This window comes from Triticum aestivum, chromosome 2A, assembly GCF_018294505.1.
Source record: "Triticum aestivum cultivar Chinese Spring chromosome 2A, IWGSC CS RefSeq v2.1, whole genome shotgun sequence".
NCBI classification, from domain to species: Eukaryota; Viridiplantae; Streptophyta; class Magnoliopsida; order Poales; family Poaceae; genus Triticum; species Triticum aestivum.
The window spans coordinates 21,408,276-21,435,177 of NC_057797.1; the positions used below are offsets into that span (position 1 = coordinate 21,408,276).

Genomic DNA, 26,902 nt, shown 5'->3' on the forward strand with positions numbered 1-26,902 from the left:
CTTATGCAGTCCATTACATTCATATTGTTTATTTATCCGCTGCACTACTGTTGCATATTGGTGGTTGGTGCGCTGTGTATCCAATGCCTTGCATGCATGATTGATCCGAGAACAGTTACCTTGTTCGATCAGTTGGTGAGAGACATTGCAATAGGGGTATTATTCAGTAGCACTTGTCCAGGTTTATTTGACATATATGTGAATTGGGAAATGGTCTAGTGGTAGGGTTGCAGTGGCGCATCCTTGCTAACCAGAGTTGCTCGAATCCTGCCACAAGCAGGTAGGCTCTATCTTATTTAAACTAGGTAGGAAGTGCGGCTTGCCGCACCCAGCAGCACCGCTGCCGGGTACTGTCATATCCAATCTTATAATATAATCATAGGAGAATTGCAAGAAGTGTACAACATATGTAGCCAGAGAAAAGTTATAGCAAAAGCAAGGAACTGTTGTTGCATAAGATAAATGTATGCCTAAGTTCAATACAAAGCATGGAGATTCAATTTGTACCAAAAGTAACACAGTAGTTGCCTAAAGAAAGCTTAATTGCATCAAGTTCAACAAAAACACATAGATCCAAGATATCAAAAGCAGAGCAGAGTGGTATATAATGCGCAACATGATATCTTCAAATCCGAGCATTGTGTTGTTACATAGTTTAGTTTTAAAGGTCCAAATCCACCTTCAAGAAAAGAAAAAGGAAGAGTCAATCAGTGAGAAGTACACAAAACTTGCTCGTTAAAAAACAAAACTAATTTTTTTGTAGCATAATATGACATCAGGCATGATCTGTTTTTTAGTAGTCCCTGTTTAAGTATTAGCCTTAACATTAATTTCATAATCGATGTCGAAACAAAAGGAAATAAGCAGTGAATTGTTGATTCACATGCAGTAAATATTTCTCTACAATGGGAATTTAAATCAATCCCTGCCCTCAACCTTTCCATTTGGTGATCGAATGAACAATCAGAATCCGGTTTTAAGAACCACAGTGACCGATGCAATAAATATCACAAGTCCCAGAAAACCAAATAAACTTTGTATGCTAGCGTCAATTTGCATAACCTTAGGATTTCAAGAATTGTTCCATGCAGCCGTCAACATGCTAACTCAACCAAATTTCTGATAAATGCTACTTTCTAAATCAATGAATATTAATATGGGTCGAAGGGAGTAACATATTTCTCATTATACGTGGCAAAAAGAATTCTACTGAAAGCTCGAATATTTTTTCACTCACTAATGTGCAATATATTATTACAAAGTCAAGTAGTACACATGTATGCTCAAATTCATGAAGCAAGTGACATGCGATGAGTATTTGGAAGATAAGATCAACATAAAGCTTCAATGTGTATTCAGCATGAACTCACCATCTTTTGCTACACGACATAAGCCTAGGATAACAACATGTGAACATTGAAGATACGCCTTGCAAAAACTATGACCATCATGCCTTGCTCAACTCAACCTGCACAGAAAAGGCAACATAAGATTATTTCTGGCAAACGCAACAGAAGTTGGAGATAAGTAAAATCTTTCTAGGCAAATAGCTATATCGATCTAACCAAGCATGATTCAATCAAAATGTAGGCAAGACTTACAACAGATTTTCTTTGCATCAAGTTGATATTTTTCTGATCTTATATTTTGTTAGTGAATTGTACATAAGGAACATATATTTTATGTATGTAAATTGAACATTGATGAAGTTGAGAGACAATAGATAGATTAAGAGGGAGCGGTACTTAATGTGTTGCACTGTGCTAGTCTAAAAATATACTTAGTGTAGTATGTCTATAGTCTGGAATAAGAGCATACATGTTACTCCCTCATTGGCTCATTGCATTGTTTACCTACATACAAACATTTGTACTTGGTACTGGTGCAAAAAAATAGTGCCACAGATATCACACCAGAATTTGTGAAGAAAATGGAGACACTGACATCATGTTTCTAGTAGTACAGTTGCGTTGCATATTTTGGTTACCTGACATAAGCATTCTTCACTTGTTTTCTTTCTTCCATACGCACTGCAAATAAAAAGTGGAGCTAGAGTAAAATAGAAGAATTTGTATTGTGAGACAACCGAGAGGACAAGAGAATACTCTGACAAATCATTGCCAGGTTCATACTCCCTCCGTTCCAAAATAGATGACCCAACTTTAGATGACAAATCATCTATTTTGGAATGGAGGAAGTAGATTTTAAACCCAACCAAGATGAATAGACCCAAATGTCACCTTACTTTGGTGAGAATACTCCTCTCTAATTGTCCATCCTTCAACATGGTAATCTTCTCAACATCACAAGTCGATCTGCAATGACAAAAGCCAAGCATCGGCATCATAGGAGGAGGAAATAAATGTTTGATCTTTGAGATAGAAGGCAAATGGTACTAAAGATCTCTAATCAGCCCCATCGCAACATAGTAATATGTGGAGTTACACAATAACATACCACTCTTTTTATATAACTAACATTTGTGTTATAAAGCCGGACCATAGATGATCCTATGGATGGCACTCAAGATTTTAGCCAAATTTTGAGAAGTCTTCATACACCTACCGACATAAACTCAATATATGTAACCTTTAGCAAGATATCATACAGTAAGCCTCACAAACTCTCCTATTTATCCAGATAACAACAACCAATATTCTAAGACTCAGACTAAAGTGTTACATTGTTTTATAGGGACACCTGATTTTTGCAGACTATAGTGTTATATTTATTTTCTAGAAAGTGTATGCTCTCTCAGTTGAATCGAAAACCAGCCTCGACCCAGAGTAATCTTAATTATAAGGCCAATGTAATGACAAAATATATGGCAACATGCTATATTTCAACTTTGCAAGCATCAACGTATTGCCAATGTTCAGTTCAGGTATAAGGGCTTCTATAACTGGATTTCCATCCACCATCAGTTGAGACTATCTATACATGCACTTCATTGGAAATAACGTGATACCTTTAAGAGGAGCAGCAACCTCATCAAATCCCACGGAGCCCAAAATTAGCAACTTGCAGTCACCATGGCTTGCATGATGTCCAACGGTCTCCAGTGGGGTGTCAGACGTGATGGCCGACCACTGCTTCCGCTCCTGGTTGCAGCACCTCGGCGCTAGCCACGGAGCCGCTCTGCTGCAAACAATGACCTGGGGAATTCCAAACATGATCAACATTTCCTCCGGCCGGCTAGTATATGAAATGCAGCTCAGAAGATTCTTCTCGAATTAGTAAGATATGCGAGCTTGATACTTTTCCCATCTACTTATCTACTTTGTGGAGTTGTTTGACATAAGCAAGGTGGAGGGGTGTATAAAAGCAGGAGATGCTAGCATTTTACGTTGTGAATGTACAGTACATCCCTTCATTATAATTTTTCTATCATGCCAATGGAGTGGCAAAACAATAGATAAACATCATTGAACATCTCAGGATCCAACGACTACATTAAGTAACATGTTAATAGTATAGTAATTTTCTCATGTATAATCATACTACTATCACTACAGCATCACAAACTAAACCTAGTTGTATAACAATCAGATTGAATGATAGGGGCTTTTGCCTCCAATTTCCATGTAAAATAGAATCAGCAGTACAGGCATGTATGCACATTAACTTTTTTTTGTTTGTGAAAAAGGGCAAAAACATTGGTAGTAGTTCCAGCTATTTATGTTACTGGAAGTACTGCCAATGCTTTTGTCATGTAAAATAGAATCAGCAGTACAGGCATGAAGACACATATCAGCATGTTTAGCAATAACATGGAAAGAAAGATAGGGAGAACACCTTTGTATCATCTACTGTAAGCCGGAAGACATGAGACCTCACATTTGAAGGAGAAAAACATTAGTATGGAATCTTGCCATGATTTATAATGTATAAATAGCTTACGATTATTTTTGCAAAAAAAAATAGCTTGCGAATAGGGAAAGCTTTTATTTCGGGCATCCTAATTTTTGGTATCTCCCTAATCCAGTCCCACAACTCAACATAGGATACATGACAGTGGGCATCAACGCATCATTATACCAAAACAAAGGAGAAAATAGAAGAACAGAAAAAGATTATGTTCGAGTAAATACTACCTGAAATATCATGATAGTAATTTAGATTGTCCTTTGGTGCTCAACTATTGCCCAAAGATCCCTTGCCAATAGAACCGAGAGCAAACCTGAAAAACGACAAAAGCAATGGCAGTACTTCCAGTAACATAAATCACACTATTGTTGCAAACCCTGTTCTAACTTTCAGACTGCACTCCCATATGTGACTAATTCAGGCAATTAGATGGAAACTTGACTAAATAAAAAACAAGACCTGGGAGGCTGTAGAACTTGAATTAATATTACAACAAACTAAATGCAAATGAAGTTATATTGGCAGCAAAACAGCTGCAGTGGTTCCAGTTTCAGGCCAAAGCATTAGTAAGTACATGACCATAAGTGTGTGACTGCTAACACAATTTTCAATGTAAGAGGAAAAATAGAGATTATGTCAATTGTGCCATTGTACATCATTGGCTGCTAGATGGAAAGAGATACTACTGTAAGAGACACGAAGAGGACCAGCAGGGCATCGCTTAATATGATTAGGAATATAGGGTGTATTCAATGTACTGTGAACAGAACAACATGGCATTTGAACAGCTCTATGCAGTAGCAATCTAACTACATCTGAATAATATTAGAGGACAACCATTTTCAGCAACAGCAGCACCACCACCACCTCGTTGCTCGGCCGTGGACATCACTGCCCAAAGAAGCGTATAAACAGCAAAATCGAGAGAGGTATGGCACGGACGGGCTGGTACCTGTGGGGGAGAAGGGGTAGGCCTGCCTCTCTCCAAGAGATGGTAACCAGGCCACCGCGAGCGCGCCGTAAAGGGCGGCATCCTCCATCTCAGCTGATGGTTCCGTCCCTGTGTTGCTGTCGAGGAGGGGAGAAGATGCGTCTCTCCAGTTGTGGAGGCGGATGCTCCTCTCCTGTGGAACACCAAGGAGAAGCGGCGACCTAGTTAGGCGAGAATCGAGCAATGGCCGCGTGCTTCCCGGATACCATGAGTGGCGTCGGAGCGGCCGATGGGGTGGCGGAGTTTGAGCAGCGGGCACAATGACTGGGCGGCGGAGAGCAGCACGGGGTGGGGGTGTAGCGCACGCGCCTCTGCACCTGCCGCTCCTGGGTCGAGCCGGCAGGTTCAGCACGCCTCCCCGTCGCCGACAACGACCGCCGCCCTGCCGCATCTCTCCTCCTCTCTTTTCATAGCAGAGTTGCAACAAACATTAGCATTATTTTCCTAGCAAAATCCAAGATCCAACAGCAAGATTTGGCTAATCGCGACTAAACGATAGATTACACGCAAATTACACAGCAGTATACAATTCGATACAACAAGCATCAATTTAATTTTCGGAAGCTAATTGTGCAAAAATTAACAGATCGAGAGGAGGCAACAGCTTACCCTCTCATGAATCGGCCTTCTTCTCTGGCGAAGCAGAAGTCGGGGACGAGCCGGCCGCCGCGGCAGCATGGTCCCGCTCCGCCACGCCCGCCGTTCTCTGCTGCACGCGTCGCCGGCGCGGAGAAGGACCGCGGCACGCCTCGAAGAGGAGGTGAGAGGAGGGTGGGGAAGGAGGAGGCGGCGGTGGCAGAGGACGATGGCCGCGGTCGGTGCGCGTCTCCGCGGCGGCGGGCTGGAGTCGAGGGAGAGAAGGGGGTCGCTGGCGGCGGGGCTGGAGTCGATGGGAGAGGAGGGGGTCGCCGGCGGCGGGTCTGGGCTCGGGGGAGTGCGGGGAATCGGGCGAGCGGGGATGGCGGCTAGGGTTCTGGCCCGATTGGAAGCGGCGCGAGTGCGGGCGGAGGCAGCGGCTGAGTCTCCACGGGTGTGCCCCCCTTTTATACCCCCACGACGCGAAATGACCGGAATGCCCTGGTGGGGGTAAGGTATTTACAATTTGTTGCCATTGGAATTTTATCCGACGGCCCAGGACGATCGGGTCAAGATCGGACGGCCCACGGCGATCTGGATCGAGATCCGACGGCCTATATCGCGAGGAGATCTCGATCCGACGGTCCAGAATCCAAACGCACGGGAGAGCTTCATTTCGCTTCGGTCTCTAACAAGGGGATTCGACGGTGCTCTTCTGAAATTTAGTTTACCTTGGAAATTCTTAATGGTTCACGTGAGTTCACTTGATGACAAACCGGTTAATGTTGTGTGTGTCTGTGTACGTGTGTGCTGAGAGTTCTGGGCCTTACGATTGTGCTCTTGAAAAGCTAAGATGTGCCCTCCGCCTCTAGAGCCGGATTAGATCAGCGCTTCACCAACCCGTCTAGGCACGGTGCCAGACGTCTTCCTTTTTATTTCTGTTATCCTGGACTTGTTGAGCTGCGCCTTCAGCATTAACCTCTCGTACCATGTTTGTTTGCTACCTGTGTGGTGTGTGTGTTGTGCTGGATTCTTGTATGCTCTTGTTTGGCTCTGGTGGTTTGCTTTAAAGCAGGGCGTAGCCGCTGCGGCGGCCGTTCGCGATGCGGATGACTAGGCCGTCGAATTGTCGATGCGACAACGACGGATTCAAGCTGGTGGAGAGGCGGCAGCGCGGCTGCGAGAAGTGGAGGAGGCGGCGAGGCGGCGGTCCATCGTTGGAGGAGAGGGAGCTAGCTAGGGTGTTGCCAGAGAGTGAGGGCTTTTCGTTTGGAGCGAACCCTCGTGTTCCTCATTTAAGACGAAGGCATCGTTTGCCGAGTTTTGGAACTCGCCTTAACGAGGCGCATGGTCAACTGCACATGACCCGATGTCCCACCTGTCAGTTTTTACCGAGTTTTCCATACACAAAACTCGGCAAAGGTGGGGCCCATGGAATTCTGATTTAAAAAAATAAAAACTAAAAATGTTTGCCGAGTCTCCATTAGCCGAAACTCGGCAAACAAAGGCTACCGTCACGGCTCCGTCGACTACTGTACAGCAGGGCCCACTTGCCAGGCTTTGCCAAGTGTATTTCTGCAGGAACTCGATGAACATGAGATTTTGCCGAGTTTATTATGTTCACCTAGTTGTTTTTCGTTGGAACCTGGCAAAGGCACAATTCTGCCGAGTTGCTTATGACTGCCGAGTCCAATTTTGGATAAAACTCGGTAGAGAGAGGTTTGCTGAGTTCCCGACGGAATGAACTCGGCGAAGTGTCGGAACTCGGGACAAAACCAGATTCTAGTAGTGTTTAGGTAATCTGAATACTAATATACAACTTGCATGCTGAGCTTGCTACACTGGGTCGTAGTGTATTTGCATTTGCATACATGATAGATCATAGAAGAGCTGTCCTTCTATTCGCTCAGGTGGTGAGAAACATTTCAGGAGAGGTAATATTCAGTAGTACTCCCTCCGTCCTTGAAAGTGTGTACTTCTAATTTTGTCGAAAAGTCAAATTTTTTTATGTTTGACTGTACTTATACAATAATGGACCAATATTTATGCCATCAAATTAGTAGCACTAGATTCATGATAAATTATATTTTTGTCATACACCTATTTGGTTTCACAAGCATCGATATATTTTTGCACAAACTCGGTCAAACTTTGAGATAGTTTGACCCTCCAATAAAGTTAGAAGTTAATTTGAGATGCATGCGTGTGAATCCCTGTAATTTTGTTTACCTTGTTTTGCTAGTTTATCTGAGCATAATTGTTACAGCAGACTGGTGAATGTATCTGTGTGTGGTTCTGGTTGTGATCCTGAAAAAGCATAAAGATGCAGTTGTTGGACATGGAAGTAGACTAGGACAGCACCAACCACAGTGCCTTTTAATTTTGTCACACTTTAAGTGCGGAGGTTAGCTTGTTGGGAGTTGCTGGGGTAATTGCTTATCGCTAACCATGGAGTAAACAATAGTATATTAAAGCTTTAGTACGTACACGGCAACTTTGAGTGCTTTTCTGATGGACCAACTTTGGAGTTGTTGGTTGGTGATAAGACTATCATCCTGCGGGAGAGTCTCCCTGCTCTAGTTTTGCGCGTACTGCTAGTTGCTACAGACTTATGCACAGCTCGATCGGAGACACGTCTCTCACATTATACCTTTGGCTCTGAAAGGAAGAAACTGCAGACAGAGCACAAACTCTACATATGGCGATGATGAAGGCAACTCGACCAGACTAGTACATGTGCAGGTCTCTACTACTCTTCCTCTTCTCCTCCTCCTAGTTGGTCTTCTTTCAATATCTGAGAACTATTATCTGCAGCCAGCCCAGCCACTAGTGATGTCGTTATGACGAATTTGAGCTCTGTGTAGTTCGTCGAGATGGAATCTGAAGCTGAATCAGCCCCTGTTAAATGCGCGCGCGGATGAAATAAAACGGTATTTTTTTCACCATACTTATTGTACTCCTTTTTTATGGTTGCGTTATGTATTCCTATTTTTGATTTGTCCATGTTCCTAGTTCTGATTATGGTGCATCTGCACAGAGTGTACCGAAAATTCGGGAAAGCCTAGTTTTGTCTATTGAAGTACATGCATCAATAGAATATGGTTGTCTCGTGTGTGTCCCATAAGGCCATGTAGCGGTGACGCTTAGTCCTCATGAGCCTCTGGCGGCAGGGTGGGATTCTAGGCAACCAAAGAGTGGATAAGGGAATGTGCTCTAGGAGGGTATTTTCTGTTTGTCCTTTTGTTCTTAGGGGGAGAAATTTTTGATCTATTCATAATCAATCATGTTAGTACAGAAAACATCAGAGGTAACAAAAACTACAATCTGGTCCATGGACCACCTATCGTCGACTACAAGCACAGGCGCGAGCTGAAGGTGCGCCACCGTCATCACCCCTCCTTCAGCAGAGTTTGAAGATAAGGCCTAGCCTAGACAAGGTAGCAAGCGACAGAAGAAGATAAGGGACTAGGAGTTTGGCCAAGCACAGTTTGAAGGAGAAGTCATTCTGTTAGCTAACCGTGACCAAGTCTCTTCAGGGCCTGCTTTTTATAGAGAACCACAAATAGAAAGTTAGAAATGCATCTTCTCAACTTCCTTCCTTCCTCTCTCTCTCAGTGGCGGAGCTTGAAGTCCATTGTTGGGCGGGCTAGGTGGCCCAAACAGAAGGAAATAGCCTATGGGCTAGTGTTCATTGATCCACATGTTCCTCTTCTCCATTTCTTCAAGGATGCTCATTATCACCATGAAATCTTCATCTTCATCGCCATCAATGTCCGAATCCAATGATTTGATGAACTCCTTTGAAAATGAACTCATCAATCTCCATGTGATCAAACCCATCCTTCGATGAACCCATCATTTGCCTACAAATGTGCAAAAGAACATAACAAAAACAGCTCCAACATTTCCACAAACACATGGTGGACGATGTGTATGTCAGACGGAGTAGGACGTACCAGTGTGGCGTGTGGGGCAGTGACCATGTCCAATACGGCAAGGACGTCCAGGGACGATGGGGGGTGGTGGTGGAGCTGCCAGTTGGTGTTGGACTAGGACGGCGTCAAATATAGGGTAGGAGAGTAAGAAACGGGCAACACGCGGCACAAACGAGGATGTGTGTGTGGTGATCTTTAAGATCAGATGTGCCTTTTGGCAAGCTTTTGTCCTTCAGTTCTCCATGGTCTGCATCTCTAGCAAAAATTCAAATTTGTGTCATAGCCTCATAGGATATCTCTGCTGATTCAGACTTGCAGCATACAACCTTCAAGGAAATTCTTGTGTATTTTTTTTAAAAAAAAAGAAGGAAAAATGGTGCTGCACTTTGATGAGTGAAATCTGAAGATGTTAACTGGAAGTATGAGAACAGTTTGCTGTGTGAATAGTGGCTTCAAGCGAACACAAACAGCAGCACGCATCAGCCTTTCTTTGTTCTGCCAGTTTGCAGAAGCAAATGCAGTGGCGCTCTTCATTTTCGAAATGCTTCCTGAAACATCCACTAGTCTCTAAACAATATGTTAGACAGAAACTGGGGCACAAGAACAAATCAGTAAACCGTAGCATAGCACTAGCAGGAACCGTGTTACGCAGTCTGAAACTCTGAACTAGAACAAACTGTTGGGTGTGGTCGAGTGACAATCAGGGGGTCGCCTAGCACGCCAGGAACGAGAAAAGAATCGGGAGAACATGCACCCAACTGGAGTGCCCTCGTATAAAAAATAGAAAATATTGTAAGCATTTAAAAGCCGTGAGGACCAGCCCAACCATGAGAGCTCGGAGGCCGAAAGTTCTTGGGAGTTGCCGGGGGTGATTATTTATCGCTAATCATGTACTCGTAGACAATAGTATATCAAATCGAGTACTATAGGGCAACTTGGAGTTGTTGGATGGATACATTATCGCTGCTCTGCTTTTGAACATCTTGCCTATACTCGTTGCTACGAACTTCTGCCCGTCCTGGAGACATCTCTCCTGTTTGGCTCGGAGAAGAAGAAACTCCATACTATCTGTGTGGGCGTGGCTCAGGGTGGACACGGTCCGAGCCGGTCCGGTCCCGGTCCGAGCCGGCGTTTGGACCGGCCGCCGGCAGTCCGGTCCGGACCGGACCGAGCAACGTCGCGGTCCTGTTTTCAGGGACCGGACCGGCAATGGCCGAGCTCGGGCCGGACCGAGAGGACCGTGAGGACCGGCCAAGACATGGGCAGGGCGCGCTCTGGAGCACCGGCGACGGCTCATCTGAGAGATATCTTGCTAGAGGAAGCGCAACTCATCGAAAAGATGTCTGGGAGCTTGAGAAGAATCAGAGGAAGCTACATGACCAAGACGAACACCAGAGGGAGCTCATCAGCGACGAATCTGACATGACAGCCGGTGGACAGAGATGAAAGGAACGATGGCTGATGCGGCTATGTAGGACATCCCTCGTCGATTTCTTTGACGGAGATGATAGATCCCACAACGGAGGAACTCCTAGACATGATGGTTCATCGCTGGAAGGCTGGTGGCCTTGGTGTTATGCGGTGGTGCTCTGCTTGTGCGTTGGACGGCGGCGGCCGCGGCACAGGTGCGTGGCCCTGTCACGCCTTGGCCGCCACGCACTCGCCAAGCCCCCGCCAAGCCCCCGACATGCCCCCAGCAAGCCCCTGGCAAGCCTCCAGCCACGCCCCCGCCCCGCTCTGGCCATGGCCACGCCATGCCGCCGGCTGCTTCTTCGGTCCGCTCGGTCAGCCCGAGCTTTAACCGGACCGGACCGGTCGATTTTCGGTCTTGTTTCGAGGGACCGGACCGGCCGATTTTTTTGTCGGGCCAGGACCGAGCCAGACCGGACCGAGCGGGCCACGAGCCGGTCCAAAAAACCGCTCGTGCCGTCCACCGTGAGGCGTGGCGACGATGAAGCTGGTTCGACCAGATTAGTAGAGGTACGCACAGTTCCTACTCATCCTCTTCTGCTCCACCTTTTCCATCTTGACAGATTAGTAGAGATCTACTGATTAGTTTTTCAGCCAGCAGTGTGCGATGTTAACCACCCCGATGAATCTGAGCTCAGTGCGGTCGGTTGCGAGTTGAGACGGGATCTACAAACTGAATCTATCTCCCCGTTAAAAGACTTACAGAAGAAAAGAAATGGTATTGTCAGCACTATCAAGAAACATTTCGATCTGCATTCTGTCATATCAAGCAATCTTCTAATTCCTTTCAATAGTACTCCCTCTGTCCGGAAATACTTGTCATCAAAATAAATAAAAGGGGATGTATCTAGATGTATATTAGTTCTAGATACATTCCTTTTTATTCATTTTGATGACAAGTATTTTCGGACGGAGGGGGTAAGAACGAGTAGAGGAAATCCTACCCCCACCTCCCCACCACCACCACCACCATCACCCACCCACACACACAAATCACCACACACGCGTGATTCGAATACACACCACCAAACACCATGTGGATTGAATCTGAGTGGGCGTTAGGCAGGAACCGTATATACTGTGGATTTCATTGTACTCCGTATGACATTGAAGCATGCAGTAGTACATATTGTACGAACCAAGTGTTATTGGCGATGCTTACAGTAATACATATTGAAGCATACAGTAATACATTGGGTTCGTTGGTGGTGTAGTAAATCTCATTTGGAGGCCAGTTCCAGGGATCACTGGATCTACGATTTCAGGATTGTGCCTACACGTAGAGTGGCGTTGCCAGAATTTTAAGCTAGCATGACTAATTAAACAGACAAAAGTTATGATTTCACAGCACAGCCATAGCATCGCTTCACCGGACAGAACACCCAACTGTTACAGAAGTCATCTCACTAGCTTGGAATCTCTGGCATTTGACAAAATGTTTGCTTTCTTTATGTAGATTTATTTAATGTGCAAGGATGGAATTGTTATCAACATTCAAGGTTGATTTCTGGAAATGTTTTGGCTGAAATACTGAGGTCAAGCTGCACCGACTAAAATGGCTGAGGCTGCTCTTCTTCTTGTCACAACAAAGATTGGAATAGCGGTGGCAGCAGAAACGCTTCACCACGCTAGATCTGTTGCAAAACTGTCAGAGAACATGACACTGATAAGGAATGACCTGGAGCTTATTCAAGCATTTCTCAAGGAGATTGGAAGAAAAGCTTCGACAGATGGAGTCACCGAAACATGGATAGGGCAAGTCTGAAGATTGGCGTATGATATGGAAGACATCATAGATCAATATATGTATGTTGTTGGCAGACACCATCAGAAATGATCATGGTGGAGTTCTGGACTCACTACTTAAAAAAAAGTGACTTCGCCATCTTGAAGGGGATAGTCGACAGGTAATTTCAATCATTATTAACTATATATCGGCCTATTTAGTTCGTCATTTCCTGATATCAACTATTTAATAACCCCTTTATTCATTTTCTTTGCCGGCGGGTAGGGCTTGGGCAAAGTTCATCAAGGTGACTCCAGGCAAATGGCGACAAAAGTTGTTTTGGTTTCGACCCAAGGTAAGTAATTAAGTAATACTAGCTAGCTACCATCTCTTTAATTCTTGTTTTAATACCATTAATTAATTATCATGCTTGATTAATTATTATATGATTAAATTCTATTCTCGTAAAGACCCTGAAGCGCAGGCGCCGGAGACTAAAGCGTGTGCATACTACGTTTGCGAGATCATTCACATGATGGCGTCCGAAATGAGCAAATCTGATAGACAGCAATGGGTACGTTTGCCAGAACACTATTCACAGTTTTTACATGATCATCGATATCTAGTCACACAACTAATATACATGCATGTTGATCTCCTTCTTAACAGTTCAAAGACGTGCGGGAGCAGCTCCTACCAACGGAGCGCATACGAGCACCTCAAGAGGAAATAGCGGGATTTTTGCTCGACCAGGTCATAGATCCCAAAAGAGAATACCATTACCCGCTACCGCCCCATGAACCACTCCCAATTGTCATCGTGCTCCGAAGGCACCAAGGCAACATGTAGGAGAAATTGTATATATACCTAATTGTGTGTGTGTGTGTGTGTGTGTGTGTGTGTGTGTGTATACACATGTGTATGTGTGCATAATGGTGGTTGTGAGGCATTCGATGATATATTTTGGTCTTATAACCTATTTTTTTATTTTCTTATACCAAATTTTACGTAGTGAATCAATATGAATGTAACTATTTGTATTCCAAGCATAATTTATTTATGAATAGTTACATTTGAAATAAATTATAAGAGAAAATAAATTATAAGAATATGAATGTAACTATTTGTATTCCAAACGTAATTTATTTATGAATAGTTACATTCGACTTCATAAATAAATTACATTTGAAATTCAAATAGTTACATTTCTATTGATTAACTACGTAAAATTTGATATAAGAGAATAAAAAATATAGGTCATAAGACAAAATTTTTGAAAATTATGTATATTTAACACTATATTTCTACGTTTGTAATTTTACATAACATAAAATATTTTTTACGGCGATTATATTTTTTTACGGTCTCTTACTACATCAGAAATAAGACAAAACTGTCGGAACGTAAAATTACAGTGCATTGGTGTTAAAATAGAGGGGGTGAAGAATAATTATTCCTCACCCAGGGTGACGAATATATATGATCGGTTCTACGAGAAATTCTACTTATATATATGCATAACGTGTATACTATATAGTATCGTAAAATACCAGCAAACAAAAAAGAATTAAATGAAAAACACAAAATTAAAGAAAAAGAAATCATGAATCCAAAACCCCCCAAACATTTTAGTACCGGTTGGTGTTACCAACCAGTACTAAAGTGCTCCCCGCCCCCGGCGCTGGCTCGTGCCACGTGGTGGCCATTTAGCGGCGGTTCGTGCAGAACCGGTACTAAAGGGGGGGACCTTTAGTCCCCACCCTTTAGTGCCGGTTATAGAACCGGCACTAAATGCCCTTACGAACCGGTGCTATAGCCCGGTTCTGCACTAGTGGTTGAAGATAACCTGAGCTACCATCTTCCAACGGATAGACCCAGTAACCATACTCTCCCTGGCATCCATCGGAGTGAGTAGCGACCACATATGGATTAGTGTAGTGGCTCGAAAGATAACCTGCAAGAAATGAATATGTGTTGTTTTGTTAAAAACCAAATCGTTCCCGCAGTTCCATATAGCCCATAATAAAGCACATACTCCAACACGGATATGTTTCACTATTTCTGACTCAACTTCATCTAGCCACGTCCCAAATAACGTGTGGATGGTATTTGAAGGAGTAATGTTAAACGCTATATGAATAGACCGCCATAAATTTTTGGCCATTGAGCAATCAAGAAGGAGGTGTTTGATAGATTCATCTTGATCACAAAAACTACATCTTGGAGATCATGTCCAGTTACGTTTTGCCAAATTGTCCTTGGTGAGAATGACTTGTTTGTAGACAAACCACATGAACACTTTAATTTTTAAGGGCACTTTGACTTTTCAAATATGCACAGATCGAGGGATAGAGCCACAGTTGATAATATCCAAATACAAGGATTTTACTGAAAACACTCCATTCTTGGTTAGTTTCCGGTGCAACTGGTCTAACTGTTGAGGAAGGTGAATATCCATCAATTTTTTCATAAAATGGAGCTAAACTTCCCAACGGTTTCCCGCTAAATTCCCCCTGAATTGAATATTGAGAGGATTGGGCTATCAGAGCATACTTAATGACGGACTGGTTAATGAATCTGGTCCTGATCGTGAACAAACAAGATGCAGTTCTTGGATATGGAAGTAGTCTAGGACCACGCCAACCATAGATCCCTTTTTTCACACTGAAGTGCGGTGGTTAGGTTCTTTGGAGTTGCTAGGGGTAACTGTTTGTCGCTAATCATGGAGTAAACAATGGTATATTAAAGGTAGTACACCGCACCTTTTAGTGCTTTTCTGACGGACCAACTTGGAGTTGTTGGGTGATATATAGATTATCAGCCCGTGGAAGAGTCTCCCTGCTCGGAAACGTGCCTGTCATATCTTTGGTTCAGAAACGAAGAAACTCCAAACAGAGTACAAACCTGCATGCATGGCGACTCGACCAGACTAACTGAGTGCAGGTGCAGGTCTCTCCTACTCTTCCTCTTCTTCTCCTCGTCGACCTTCTTTCAATATCTGACAACTGAGAACTGTTATCTGCAGCCAGCCAGCCATGTGTGATGTCGTGACGATGAATTGAGCTCTGCGGTTTCAGTTTGTTGAGCCGGAATTTTCGCGAGCAGAACCTGCCGATGAAATATAGCGGTACTAGTATTTGACACCTATTGTACTTCTATTTTCCATTGGTCCAAATCCCTATTTCCGTTTTTTTTAGTTGCCTGTATTTCTGATTCGGGTGAATCTGCACGCGGATCCTCAAAAAATCAAGAAAGCCTGGAAGTATTTAAATTACTGTATTCTAAAGAAAAAAAGTTTTAAAGGAATGAATCCTCTCTCTCAACTTTCTGCCTTCCTCTCTCACTGATTTGTATCCAGAACCTCCATAATCCTTTTGTAAGAACCAAGAATTATGGCTATGCCTGACCATACATCTGGGTCTGTGAGGCCAACTCCAACGCTAGTCCCCAAACGAACGTTCGATCTGCCCGGATTTTGTCCATTTGGGTCGGGAAAACGGACGGCCATGTCCAGTTTTGGGCGTCTGCCTACCAGTGCACCCACGCGGGTGGCACGGGCATGCGTGCACGGCACCTTATGCGTCCACGTCCATATCTGGCCCACCAATGCTGCGAAGGGTGGCTCAGCGGTGGCCTCCTCGTTGACCTGCAGCTCCGGGGGATGATGACGTCGCCTGCGGCGGAGAGGGCCATCATCTCGTCCAGCTCGTCCCACTGGGCGCGGTCGTGCTCCCGGACGGAGTCCTCAGGCACGTGCCTGTAGAGCTCCTCCTCCTCCTCGGCGGTCATGGGAGGTGGTGGTGGCAGGGACGGTGTTGGCATGAGTGCGCGCACCCACACACGACCACGCGGCCGGGGCGGGTTGAGAGCGCGTGCACGGCTAGCAGAGCACGCCCGTGGCGGGCTCTGAGCATGACCGGCAAAATACAGCTGCCGCCGTAGGTCATGCTCGTCCCGGTACAACGTGTCTTGGAGAGGTTAGTTTACGGCATACCTGACATTGTTGACGAGGTCGGGCGGCAGGCGGGCACAGTGGTGGTAGATCTCCTAACGGAAAGCGCGGACGCTCAACGGGATCGGAGGCACGGGCACGCGATCTGCCGAGAGGTGCCAGTTGTTGGGGAGGTGCACGTCGCTCCACGGCAACGGTGTGACCGTTTCCCAGTACCTCTCGCAAATCTCGACCTTCACGTGCGTCCGTTGCCAAGGCGGGGCCGCCGGCAGGGAGATGCTGAATCTTGGAGGAGGTGGAGGTTGTGGCGGCCGGAGGACGATCCGGCCTCGTGGTCGTGTTTCCCCTTGCCGAGGACCCACTTTCACACCATGTCCGTCGGCGAGGAGGTGGAGGGGTTTGCGCGTGTTGGGGTTCGAGGAGGCTCGCGGCTCTGGAAGTGGATGTTTGTGGACTGGTCGGTCCACGGCTTCCACATTAAAAAGGACGGGGACCGGGCGGCTGGGTGGCTGACAAGTGGGTCTGTCCACGTGTGCGTCTTAAATGTGGGCGGTGGGAAGTAGGTGGGTGGCCGACATGCGGGCTCGAGGCAGACAAGGAGCAGGCGCGTGGGCGTCTGTTCACTATTTGTCTCGACGCAAACAAGGAGCAAGTTTGCTTCGGAAATGGGTCGAGCCGACGACAAAAGGACATGTTTTTTAGATGGTGTCACGCGTTGGGCCATTGCATTTGTCCGTTTGTGCCAAAACGGACAGGCGCGGACTAGATGGGGTCGTGCTTTGGAGTTGGCCTAACCATGGATCATGCGTTGGAGTTTGGATGGACAAGTCGTGAATCTACAACGAGTCAAGATCAAAGAAGCACAAACAAAAAATGTCAAGATTTGGAGGATATTGTTAGAGGTAATCTTGTCCTTAGAGATTAATTAGTTTTCATGTATTTGTTAGTTTGTGTGAGCTAGTTCTACAAGGCGCAGAAGTATACATGAGGGCTGGTTTGTATGCCGTATGTTAGTGTAGCAAGTCCTCGCGTGAGTAGGAGTTAGTAGTACTAGTCTGGTTTGGACTAGATCGTTTAGGTGAATTGCCCTTTAGGCAGAGTCCGGTTTAGGGATGGCAATTTTATCCATGGATATGAATATCCATGGATACCCGACCCGGTTGGACAAGGGTAGGGAGCACATTTTTGCCCATGGGTCTGTGGATATGAATACCCACGAACAGTTGGGTTGGGCACAGTTATAGTTTGTCGTCAGTAACAGTAGAAAGAACGAATCAATGAGAAATGGCAAGCAATATGCAACTGGTGCCATAAGCTATATGCTGCAAAATCAACCTTTGGTATGTCACACTTAAGGACTCATCGTATTACTTGTTGCCTAGTTATGCATGTAGCTTATGTTGATATTTGTGAGTGAATGATATTGAGTTAATTTGATCTTTAGGAAGGCTTCATGCTGACTTTTCTATGCCCATGGAGCTCCATGGGTATGTGGGTATCCAGCGGGTTTGAGCATAGGCACAAGTTATGCCCATGAATAATTTGGTGGATGGGCAGAGAGTAGGAAGATGGGTCATGGGTTGGATTTGGACCAGCTCCACCCACCCCAAACCCGACCCATTGCGATCCAGTTTGTTTAAGGATTAGTACGTGGTACGCATAGGTTTAGGAAATGTTTGGGTCGGCTAGGTATTGGTCGGCTGCTTGCATATATACATGCAGCACGCCATAGAAGATTGTAACGTGTGAAGAAAAGGCAGAAAGAAATAAAGAAAGGAATTTAAAGGGTACGAGACGTATCCTTGGCTATCAATTTTGCGTGTGCGTGTTCGTCGTGATTTGATGTGATCGATTCCATCTTGGGGCGGGATTTGAAGCAGCTCTTGCCCCGGGGTGGTGACCTAGTAGCACCTCGGGGCGGGTGATGAAGCCGCTGGGTGGTGCAGCGACGAGTAGGATTAGTCATAGTCGTTCAGCGGAGCGACAAGGTGGGAGACAACAGGTTGTCGTCGGGAAGACAGTGGAAGGAGATCGTTGATGGGAGAGGTGGTGCCGAGGTGCGATGCTGGTGCTCATCATGATTGTTATCGGGGGAGATGGATGAGTGACGGGGTCGTGCAAGTTTGCGCCATCAGTCGTTGTTGCGTTTGTGAGATGCCATCCTGTCCAAGTGCTCGTCTTGGTGATGATTCATTGCAGTTGAAGCGGTGTGCACGGTGTTCCGTGACTCATGTCCATATCCTTGTGGAGCGTCCTAGTTGCAGCCAGTGTTGGTTCGGTTTGGTTCGGTGTGATGCCGAAGGCGGACGGTGGTAGGTGAAGCCATCGTAAAGCGAGAAGGTGTGCGAGCAGTGGAGAGTGAATCTATTGGAAACAAGTACAGGAGTATGGTGCGAACCGAGTGCAAACTAGGCGGCGGCCAAGCAATGGCGGTGGCACAACATGACAGAGCCAGGAGGCATTGCATGTTTCCTGACAGGTCATACATAGTGTACGGATATGACAATTGAAGATTAAGCTTGGCGTGTAGTGGGACAGTGACTAGTTAAATTGTACAATGTGAAGATTGACGATGTGTCCAGTCTTGCATGTTGCACACGTAGATGCAATTGTGTGGGCTGATGATCAGGATTAATACGTGGTACGTATAGGTTTAGGAGATGCTTGAGTCGGCTAGGCATTGGTCGGCTGCTTGCATATATACATGCAGCACGTCATAGAAGTTTGTAACGTGTGAAGGAAAGGCGAAAAAATAGAGGAATTTAAAGGATACGAGACTGTCCTTGGCTACCAGTTTTGCATGTGAGTGTTCGCCGTAATTTGATATGATCGATTCCGTGGGCCAATCCTAACATTCTATATCTAAATAGCTAGCCCTCATTAACTATTTCTCTCAACATGCAAGCATGTCACATCATCACACAACATACATGAGAAAAGGCCCTATCATATGTCTCTCAACATGCATGCAAGCATGCCACTTCGTCATGAAACATGCATGAAGAAAAGACTCATCTCATCATGCAAACAAACATGAGAATTTTCATTCCGTTATGATTTAATAAATATTTTACAACTATATAGTAATCAATCATATGTATTTTCAATTTTAGCTTTTTATATTATTACTTCAAATATTAATTTTTCATACAACGAATCACATTGAAATACGTTGCAAACTATTCTTGCAACAATGTGCGAGGTATCGTCTAGTATGTATAATTTGCGTGCCAAGTGATGTAAGACGACTACGCTGTCGGTCAAAGTGGCAATCATCTGTTTGTTAACATAAATTATTACTTCCATAACACTTCACTACTCTATTTATGGCAATCGTCTGTTTCAAATAAACTATGTTTTGAACTTATACCTGGTCCTAATATGCAATTTTGAGTGTCATTTCACATGCATATGCTAATAAAAATTGAGTGAAACTTCATATTATGAAAATATTTTTCACTACCAATCTAATGGTATATATATGAGTTTCACATGAAAAAACTAAATGTCCATACAATATGAGTCCAAGTTAGAAAAGTTTGACTGCACGCAATCTATGCTATTTAGGTGACCTGTTATTTTTTTCTCGAATACGCATGAGTGTTAGGTGACCTATTATTAATCTGTACAATGTTTCACAAAAAAATCCTTTTCGTGATTATGCTACCAATTTACTTTCCAAATTGTTGGTCCGCTCAGATGCACAGGTGAGTGATAGGATTTCTGTCAGTTAATTAAGTTATTGTTTCCCTTCTGTAGATTCACTGTACATGGAAGAGATTGGTAGCTGAGATTGCAAGTTGGTTATTGCAATTATAGTTTCATGAAATATTGAAGTCAAATTGCACAAAGAGAGATGGCGGAGCTTGCTCTTCTTCTTGTCATAAAAAAGATTGGCATAGCTTTGGCAGCAGAGGCACTAAAGCATGCTGGACCATGGCTTGAACTCTCTAATAATATGAAAAGGATGAAGAATGATCTTGAACTTCTGCAATCATTTCTCGGTGATATTGGAAGCAAGGGTTGGCCAGATCGAGTCACCGAAACATGGATAGGTCAAGCCCGAAGATTAGCCTATGATATGGAAGACATTGTAGATCAGTTTATTTATGTGGTTGGTAAACACCATCAGAAAGGATCGTGGTGGGCTTCTGTGAAGAAAATAGTGAAGAAACCCCAATCTCTGTTTACACTGGTTCAAATTGCTACGGCCTTTCAGAGAATAGAGCTGGAGCTTACACAGCTTAAACAAAACAGAGAATGGACTCAACCAATTGCTGGAGTGACTGATGTTCCTGCAACAGATTATGACATCCAGCAGCAAATGTATCTTCCTGGACATGATTACTCAATCTCTGATGATGAACTTGTAGGACTTGGTAAAAATAGAGAAACCTTGATGAAGTCATTGAATTTGGAAGAATTTTCTGATCTGCAGATCATTGCTGTGTGGGGTATGGGTGGCATCGGAAAAAGCACTCTTGTCCACAATGTATTGAGAAATGCAGCATCCCAGTTTGAATGTAGTGCATGGGTTTCTGTCTCTCGGGCATATAAAATAGATGATATTTGGAGAAGCATGCTAAAAGGAATCTATTCGAAAGACAAGAAAGAATTTGATGCCGAAAAGGTGAGCATTGATGAAAAGATGAGCACTGCAGAGCTACAAGTTAAATTGAAGGAAATCCTAGAGACAAAGCGATATTTGATCATACTGGATGATGTCTGGACAGCTGAAGATCTTTTTAAAATTAAAGAGGTTCTTGTTGATGTGGGCATGGGAAGCAGAGTAATAGTCACAACAAGAACAGAGGAAGTTGCTTCAATAGCTGATGATGGTTGCAGGATCAAAGTGGAGCGTCTTGAGGAGGGGGATGCATGGCATCTATTTTGCAGGAAAGCATTTCCCAGAATTGAAAATCACATCTGCCCAAAAGCATTACAAGAGTGTGGTCAATTAATAGTGCAGAAGTGTGATGGTTTACCATTAGCTCTTGTGGCCATAGGGAGCATACTGTCTCTTAAACAACAGAATGTTACACAGTGGAGGCTATTTCAAGATCAGCTTATTTGGGAGCTAGACAACAATAAAAACTTAAATCGCGTGAAGAACATTCTGAATCTAAGCTACAAATACTTGCCTGACTATTTGAAGAGCTGTTTCTTGTATTGTGCCATGTTCCCAGAAGATTACATGATCAAAAGAAAAAAATTGATTAGATTGTGGGTTGCTGAAGGGTTTATTGAACAAAAAGGAACATTCAGTTTAGAAGATATTGCTGAAGGTTACCTCACAGAGCTAGTACAACACAGCATGCTTCATGTGGTAGAGAGGAACAGTTTTAACAGGATAAAGCGTCTTCGAATGCATGATCTTGTGCGTGAATTAGCCATTTTCCAGTCTAAAAGGGAGAGTTTCAGTACGACTTATGATGATAGTCTTGGGGTGATCCAAGTGGAATCTGATTCTCGTCGCATGTCAGTGCTCCAATGCAAGAATGGCATTCAACCAAGCATAGGTCAATGCAGGCTTCGTACCTTCATAGCATTTAGCACCAGCAAAGCATCATCTTCATTGTTTCCTTCAGAATCTAAGTACCTAGCTGTGTTGGAACTATCGGGATTACCTATTGAGACTATTCCAAATTCTGTCGGAGAGCTATTTAACCTTAGGTATTTGGGCCTCGACGGCACCAATGTGAAGGTACTCCCAAAATCTGTTGTGAACCTTCACAACTTAGAAACACTGGGTCTTGCAGGTGCAGGCTGTCTGAATCTCCCACGAGGGTCTGAAAATCTGAAGAGATTGCGGCACATTCGTATGTATAAATGGCTGGATATAACATGCTCGGTTTTTAAAACTTATGAACCATTTGAGCCGTTTGAGGGATTGTGGAGTTTGAAGGACTTGCAAACTTTGCATTCAGTTCCAGCTAGTAAAGTATTCATTGCCAAACTAGCAAATTTATCTCAGCTGAGGGCCTTTAGCATTAATGGGGTAAGGAGCATCCACTCTGCACAACTGTGTGACTCTCTGTCAAAGATGCACCAGCTCTCACAGTTAGAAATAAAAGCCAGCAATGAAGATGATGAGCTCCAGCTTGAAACTTTAACATTGACAAACCGCCTTAAAAAGCTCAATATATCGGGGCGGATTTCTGAAGGAACATTGAACTCTCCATTTTTCTCAACCAACAGAGATGCCCTTCACGAGATATCTCTACGTTGGTCCCAACTTGCGGAAAACCCATTACAGCGCCTCTCTGAATTGTCAAATTTAACCTTAATATATCTTAGAAGGGCGTATACTGGACAGGAGCTAACCTTCCACCCAGAGTGGTTCCCTAATGTGAAGATCCTTTTCTTGTATGATTTGCCACATGTCAACCAAATATGCATACACGAGCGAGCTTTGGTCCGCCTTGAAGAACTTGTCATCAGTGGCCTTGCCGAACTGCGGGACATCCCTACTGGCCTGGAACATCGGAAATCCCTCATAAAGGCGTTGTTTCTTGACATGCAACCTGAATTCAAAAGGAATCTTCAAGCGGCAAAACTAGAGCATATCTCGATATCCTACTACAGGACAGTACGGTAATTGAAACATCCTAGCCAACATTTTATGTTTGCACTTTTTCATGCCATTCAGTGTGTGCTCGGCTACCTGCACCAAATTCTAGCTTTTTAAGTTGATGAAATTTCGTTGTGTTGCAGATCCAGAGTGGCATGAGCCTTTCTTGGGTCGCTGGGGTTTGCAGTCATTATGGTCAGTGAGGAAGCTATGATCTATATATCTGTCAATGGAGATATATTGGACAACTGACGTTAGTCTTGCTTTTATTATTTCTGCTCATTCAAACAAGAACTGGTTTGTAATAAGGCATGGGAATGATTTCCATAGCTGCCAGCGATCCTTATTTTACGGTATTTATGTTCGCTGGTGCTAAGTTACTGCTTGGGATAATTGATATGTATTTTTACACAGTGACTCATGTAATATTGTCGAAAACTACAGCTACTTCCTCGACACATATTTAAGAGGAAAAAAAATCCTTATTTGCCACTGATGATATGCCACAGAAGCATCTGAACTTTTTATGGGGCTGCAGACTTGCAGAGGCCCAGTTCAGTTTCTTTTAGCTCTTTTTCTGGGAAATAAATGCTTTATATGACATGTAACTTATGCAGTATCCATTAAATTGATACTCCCTCCGTTCACAAATATAAGATGTTTAACTTTTTTCAGAATTGGATGTATATAGGCAGGTTTTACTGTGTTTGTTCACTCATTTCAGTCCGTATGTAGTCCATATTGAAATATCCAGAACATCTTATAATTGTGAACTGAGGGACTACATTCTAATCCGCTACACTACTGTTACATATTGGTGCACTGTGTATTAGAATGCCATGAGTACTGTACTGGTGTCAGATAAGTTTCATTCATGTATTATGAGAAAAAACAAACAGTAACCCTTCTGAAAATGTTTAAAAAAACCAGAGGAGACGGCTGCTGATCATCGAAAACTTTTCTTGGGTTCCCCATAGTCATTTAGGTACTTAGAATGCTAATATAAAATTACATGATTAGCTTTCTTCATGGAGGCATACTGAGCCTCTCATACATGCTAGATCCTAGAAGAGTTACCCTTTTATATTCTGTCAGGTGAGAGACATTGCAAGAGGGATAGTATTCAGTAGCACTTGTCCAGGTTTATTTGACTTGTGAGAACTGGGCAATGGTCTAGTGGTAGGGTCACAGTGGTGCATCCGTACTAACCGGAGTTGTTCAAATCCTGTCACAAGCGGGTAGGCTCCATCTTATTTAATTTCAATGGTGCTCCTTCTGCATTGGACTAGTTTATATGAGATTCATGCGTGTGAATCCCTCTGAAATTTAGTTTACCTTGGAAACACTTGTTGCTTGTTGGTTCACGTGAGCACGCATGATGACAACCTGGTTAACGTCTTTCTCTGTGTGTGGTGATCTTTAAGAGATAAGATGTGGTTTTTGGCAAGCTTTTGGCCTTTAGTTCTCCATGGTATGCATCTGTAGCAAAGATTCAAATTTGTGTCATAGCCCCATAGGATATCTCTGCTGATTCAGACTTGTAGCATACAACCTTCAAGGAAATTCTTGTGTATTTTTTTAAAAAAAAAGAAGGAAAAATGGTGCTGCACTTGATGAGTGAAATCTGAAGATGTTAACTGGAAGTATCAGAACAGTTTGCTGTGTGAATAGTGGCTTCAAGCGAACACAAACAGCATCAGCCTTTCTTTGTTCTGCCAGTTTGAAGAAGCAAATGCAGTGGCGCTCTTCATTTTCGAAATGCTTCCTGAAACATCCACTAGTCTCTAAACAATATGTTAGACAGAAACTGGGGCACAAGAACTGAAGGAAATATGCCCTAGAGGCAATAATAAAGTTATTATTTATTTCCTTATTTCATGATAAATGTTTATTATTCATGCTAGAATTGTATTAACCGGAAACATAATACATGTGTGAATACATAGACAAACGGAGTGTCACTAGTATGCCTCTATTTGACTAGCTCGTTAATCAAAGATGGTTATGTTTCCTAACCATAGACAAAGAGTTGTTATTTGATTAACGAGGTCACATCATTAGTTGAATGATCTGATTGACATGACCCATTATATTAGCTTAGCACCCGATCGTTTAGTATGTTGCTATTGCTTTCTTCATGACTTATACATGTTCCTTTAACTATGAGATTATGCAACTCCCGTTTACCGGAGGAACACTTTGGGTACTACCAAACGTCACAACGTAACTGGGTGATTATAAAGGAGTACTACAGGTGTCTCCAAAGGTAGATGTTGGGTTGGCGTATTTCGAGATTAGGATTTGTCACTCCGATTGTCGGAGAGGTATCTCTGGGCCCTCTCGGTAATGCACATCACATAAGCCTTGCAAGCATTGTTGTGATATGACGTATTACGGAACGAGTAAAGAGACTTACCGGTAACGAGATCGAACTAGGTATTGGATACCGACGATCGAATCTCGGGTAAGTAACATACCGATGACAAAGGGAACAACGTATGTTGTTATGCGGTCTGACCGATAAAGATCTTCGTAGAATGTGTAGGAGCCAATATGGGCATCCAGGTCCCACTGTTGGTTATTGACCGGAGATTTGTCTCAGTCATGTCTACACTGTTCTCGAACCGTAGGGTCCGCACGCTTAAAGTTACGATGACAGTTATTATGAGTTTATGCATTTTGATGTACCAAAGGAGTTCGGAGTCCAGGATGTGATCACGGACATGACGAGGAGTCTCGAAATGGTCGAGACGTAAAGATTGATATATTGGACGACTACATTCGGACATCGGAATGGTTCCGAGTGGTTTCGGAGAAAACCGGAGTGCCGGAGGGTTACCGGAACCCCCCCTCGGGAGAAGTATTGGGCCACATGGGCCTTAGTGGCGAGAGAGAGGGGCGGCCAGGGCTGGGCCGCGCGCCCCCTCCCCTCTGGTCCGAATTGGACTAGGAGAGGGGGGGGGGGGCGGCGCCCCCCTTTCCTTCTCCCTCTCCCCCTTCCTTTCCGCCTCCTAGTAGGAGTAGGAAAGAGGGGAGTCCTACTCCTACTAAGAGGAGGACTCCTCCTCCTGGCGCGCGCCACAAGGGCCAGCCGGCCTCCCCCCTTGCTCCTTTATATACGGGGGCAGGGGGCCGGGCACCCCAAGACACACAAGTTGATCCTTGAGATCGTTCCTTAGCCGTGTGCGGTGCCCCCCTCCACCATAATCCACCTCGAGCATATTGTCGCAGTGCTTAGGCGAAGCCCTGCGCCGGTAGTTCATCAAGATCGTCGCCACACCGTCGTGCTGACGGAACTCATCCCCGGTAGTTTTGCTGGATCGAGACCCGGGGACGTCATCGAGCTGTACGTGTGTCAAGAACTCGGAGGCGCCGGAGTAACGGCGCTGGGATCGGTCGGATCGCGAGGAGAACGTACGACTACTTCCTCTACGTCGTGTCATCGCTTCCGCTTCGGTCTACAAGGGTACGTAGACAACACTCTCCCCTCTCGTTGCTATGCATCACCATGATCTTGCGTGTGCGTAGGAATTTTTTTGAAATTACTACGTTCCCCAACAGTGGCATCCGAGCCTAGGTTTTTATGGTTTGATGTTATATGCACGAGTAGAACACAAGTGAGTTGTGGACGATACAAGTCATATTGCCTACCAGCATGTCATACTTTGGTTCAGCGGTATTGTTGGATGAGACGACCCGGACCAACCTTACGCGTACGCTTACGCGAGACCGGTTCCCTCGACGTGCTTTGCACATAGATGGCTTGCGGGAGACTGTCTCACCAACTTTAGTTGAACCAAGTATGGCTACGCCC

At 44.3% G+C, this 26,902-nt stretch overlaps 1 protein-coding gene and 2 long non-coding RNA genes across 21 annotated transcripts; 2 read left to right on the plus strand and 1 right to left on the minus strand.

Annotated features, from left to right (window-relative positions):
* Nucleotides 1–410: 410 nt before the first annotated feature.
* On the minus strand, nt 411–5,757 carry LOC123187124 (uncharacterized). Of its 18 annotated transcripts, XR_006493831.1 has the most exons (10): nt 5,468–5,757; nt 5,118–5,261; nt 4,820–4,991; nt 4,095–4,180; nt 3,796–3,832; nt 2,969–3,155; nt 2,246–2,315; nt 1,988–2,030; nt 1,371–1,468; nt 411–679 (listed from the first exon to the last, which is right to left on the minus strand). It is a non-coding gene; the product is annotated as an uncharacterized lncRNA (long non-coding RNA). The 18 variants fall into 18 exon arrangements; XR_006493828.1 differs by having other exon boundaries at nt 3,796–4,180; XR_006493829.1 differs by having other exon boundaries at nt 3,796–4,758.
* Nucleotides 5,758–7,956: 2,199 nt separating this feature from the next.
* On the plus strand, nt 7,957–13,139 carry LOC123187127 (uncharacterized). 2 transcript variants are annotated; one of them, XR_006493834.1, is made up of 5 exons: nt 7,957–8,176; nt 8,249–11,557; nt 12,296–12,746; nt 12,851–12,920; nt 13,036–13,139. It is a non-coding gene; the product is annotated as an uncharacterized lncRNA (long non-coding RNA). The 2 variants fall into 2 exon arrangements; XR_006493835.1 differs by having other exon boundaries at nt 8,249–8,364.
* A 2,275-nt stretch (nt 13,140–15,414) lies between these two features.
* Nucleotides 15,415–23,974, plus strand: LOC123187125 (disease resistance protein RPM1-like). The gene is made up of 4 exons (XM_044598904.1): nt 15,415–15,508; nt 15,591–15,692; nt 20,277–23,111; nt 23,232–23,974. The coding sequence occupies exons 3-4, from the start codon at nt 20,374–20,376 to the stop codon at nt 23,245–23,247; spliced, it is 2,754 nt and encodes a 917-aa protein (XP_044454839.1). The 5' UTR covers nt 15,415–15,508; nt 15,591–15,692; nt 20,277–20,373; the 3' UTR covers nt 23,248–23,974.
* The last annotated feature ends 2,928 nt before the right edge of the window (nt 23,975–26,902 follow it).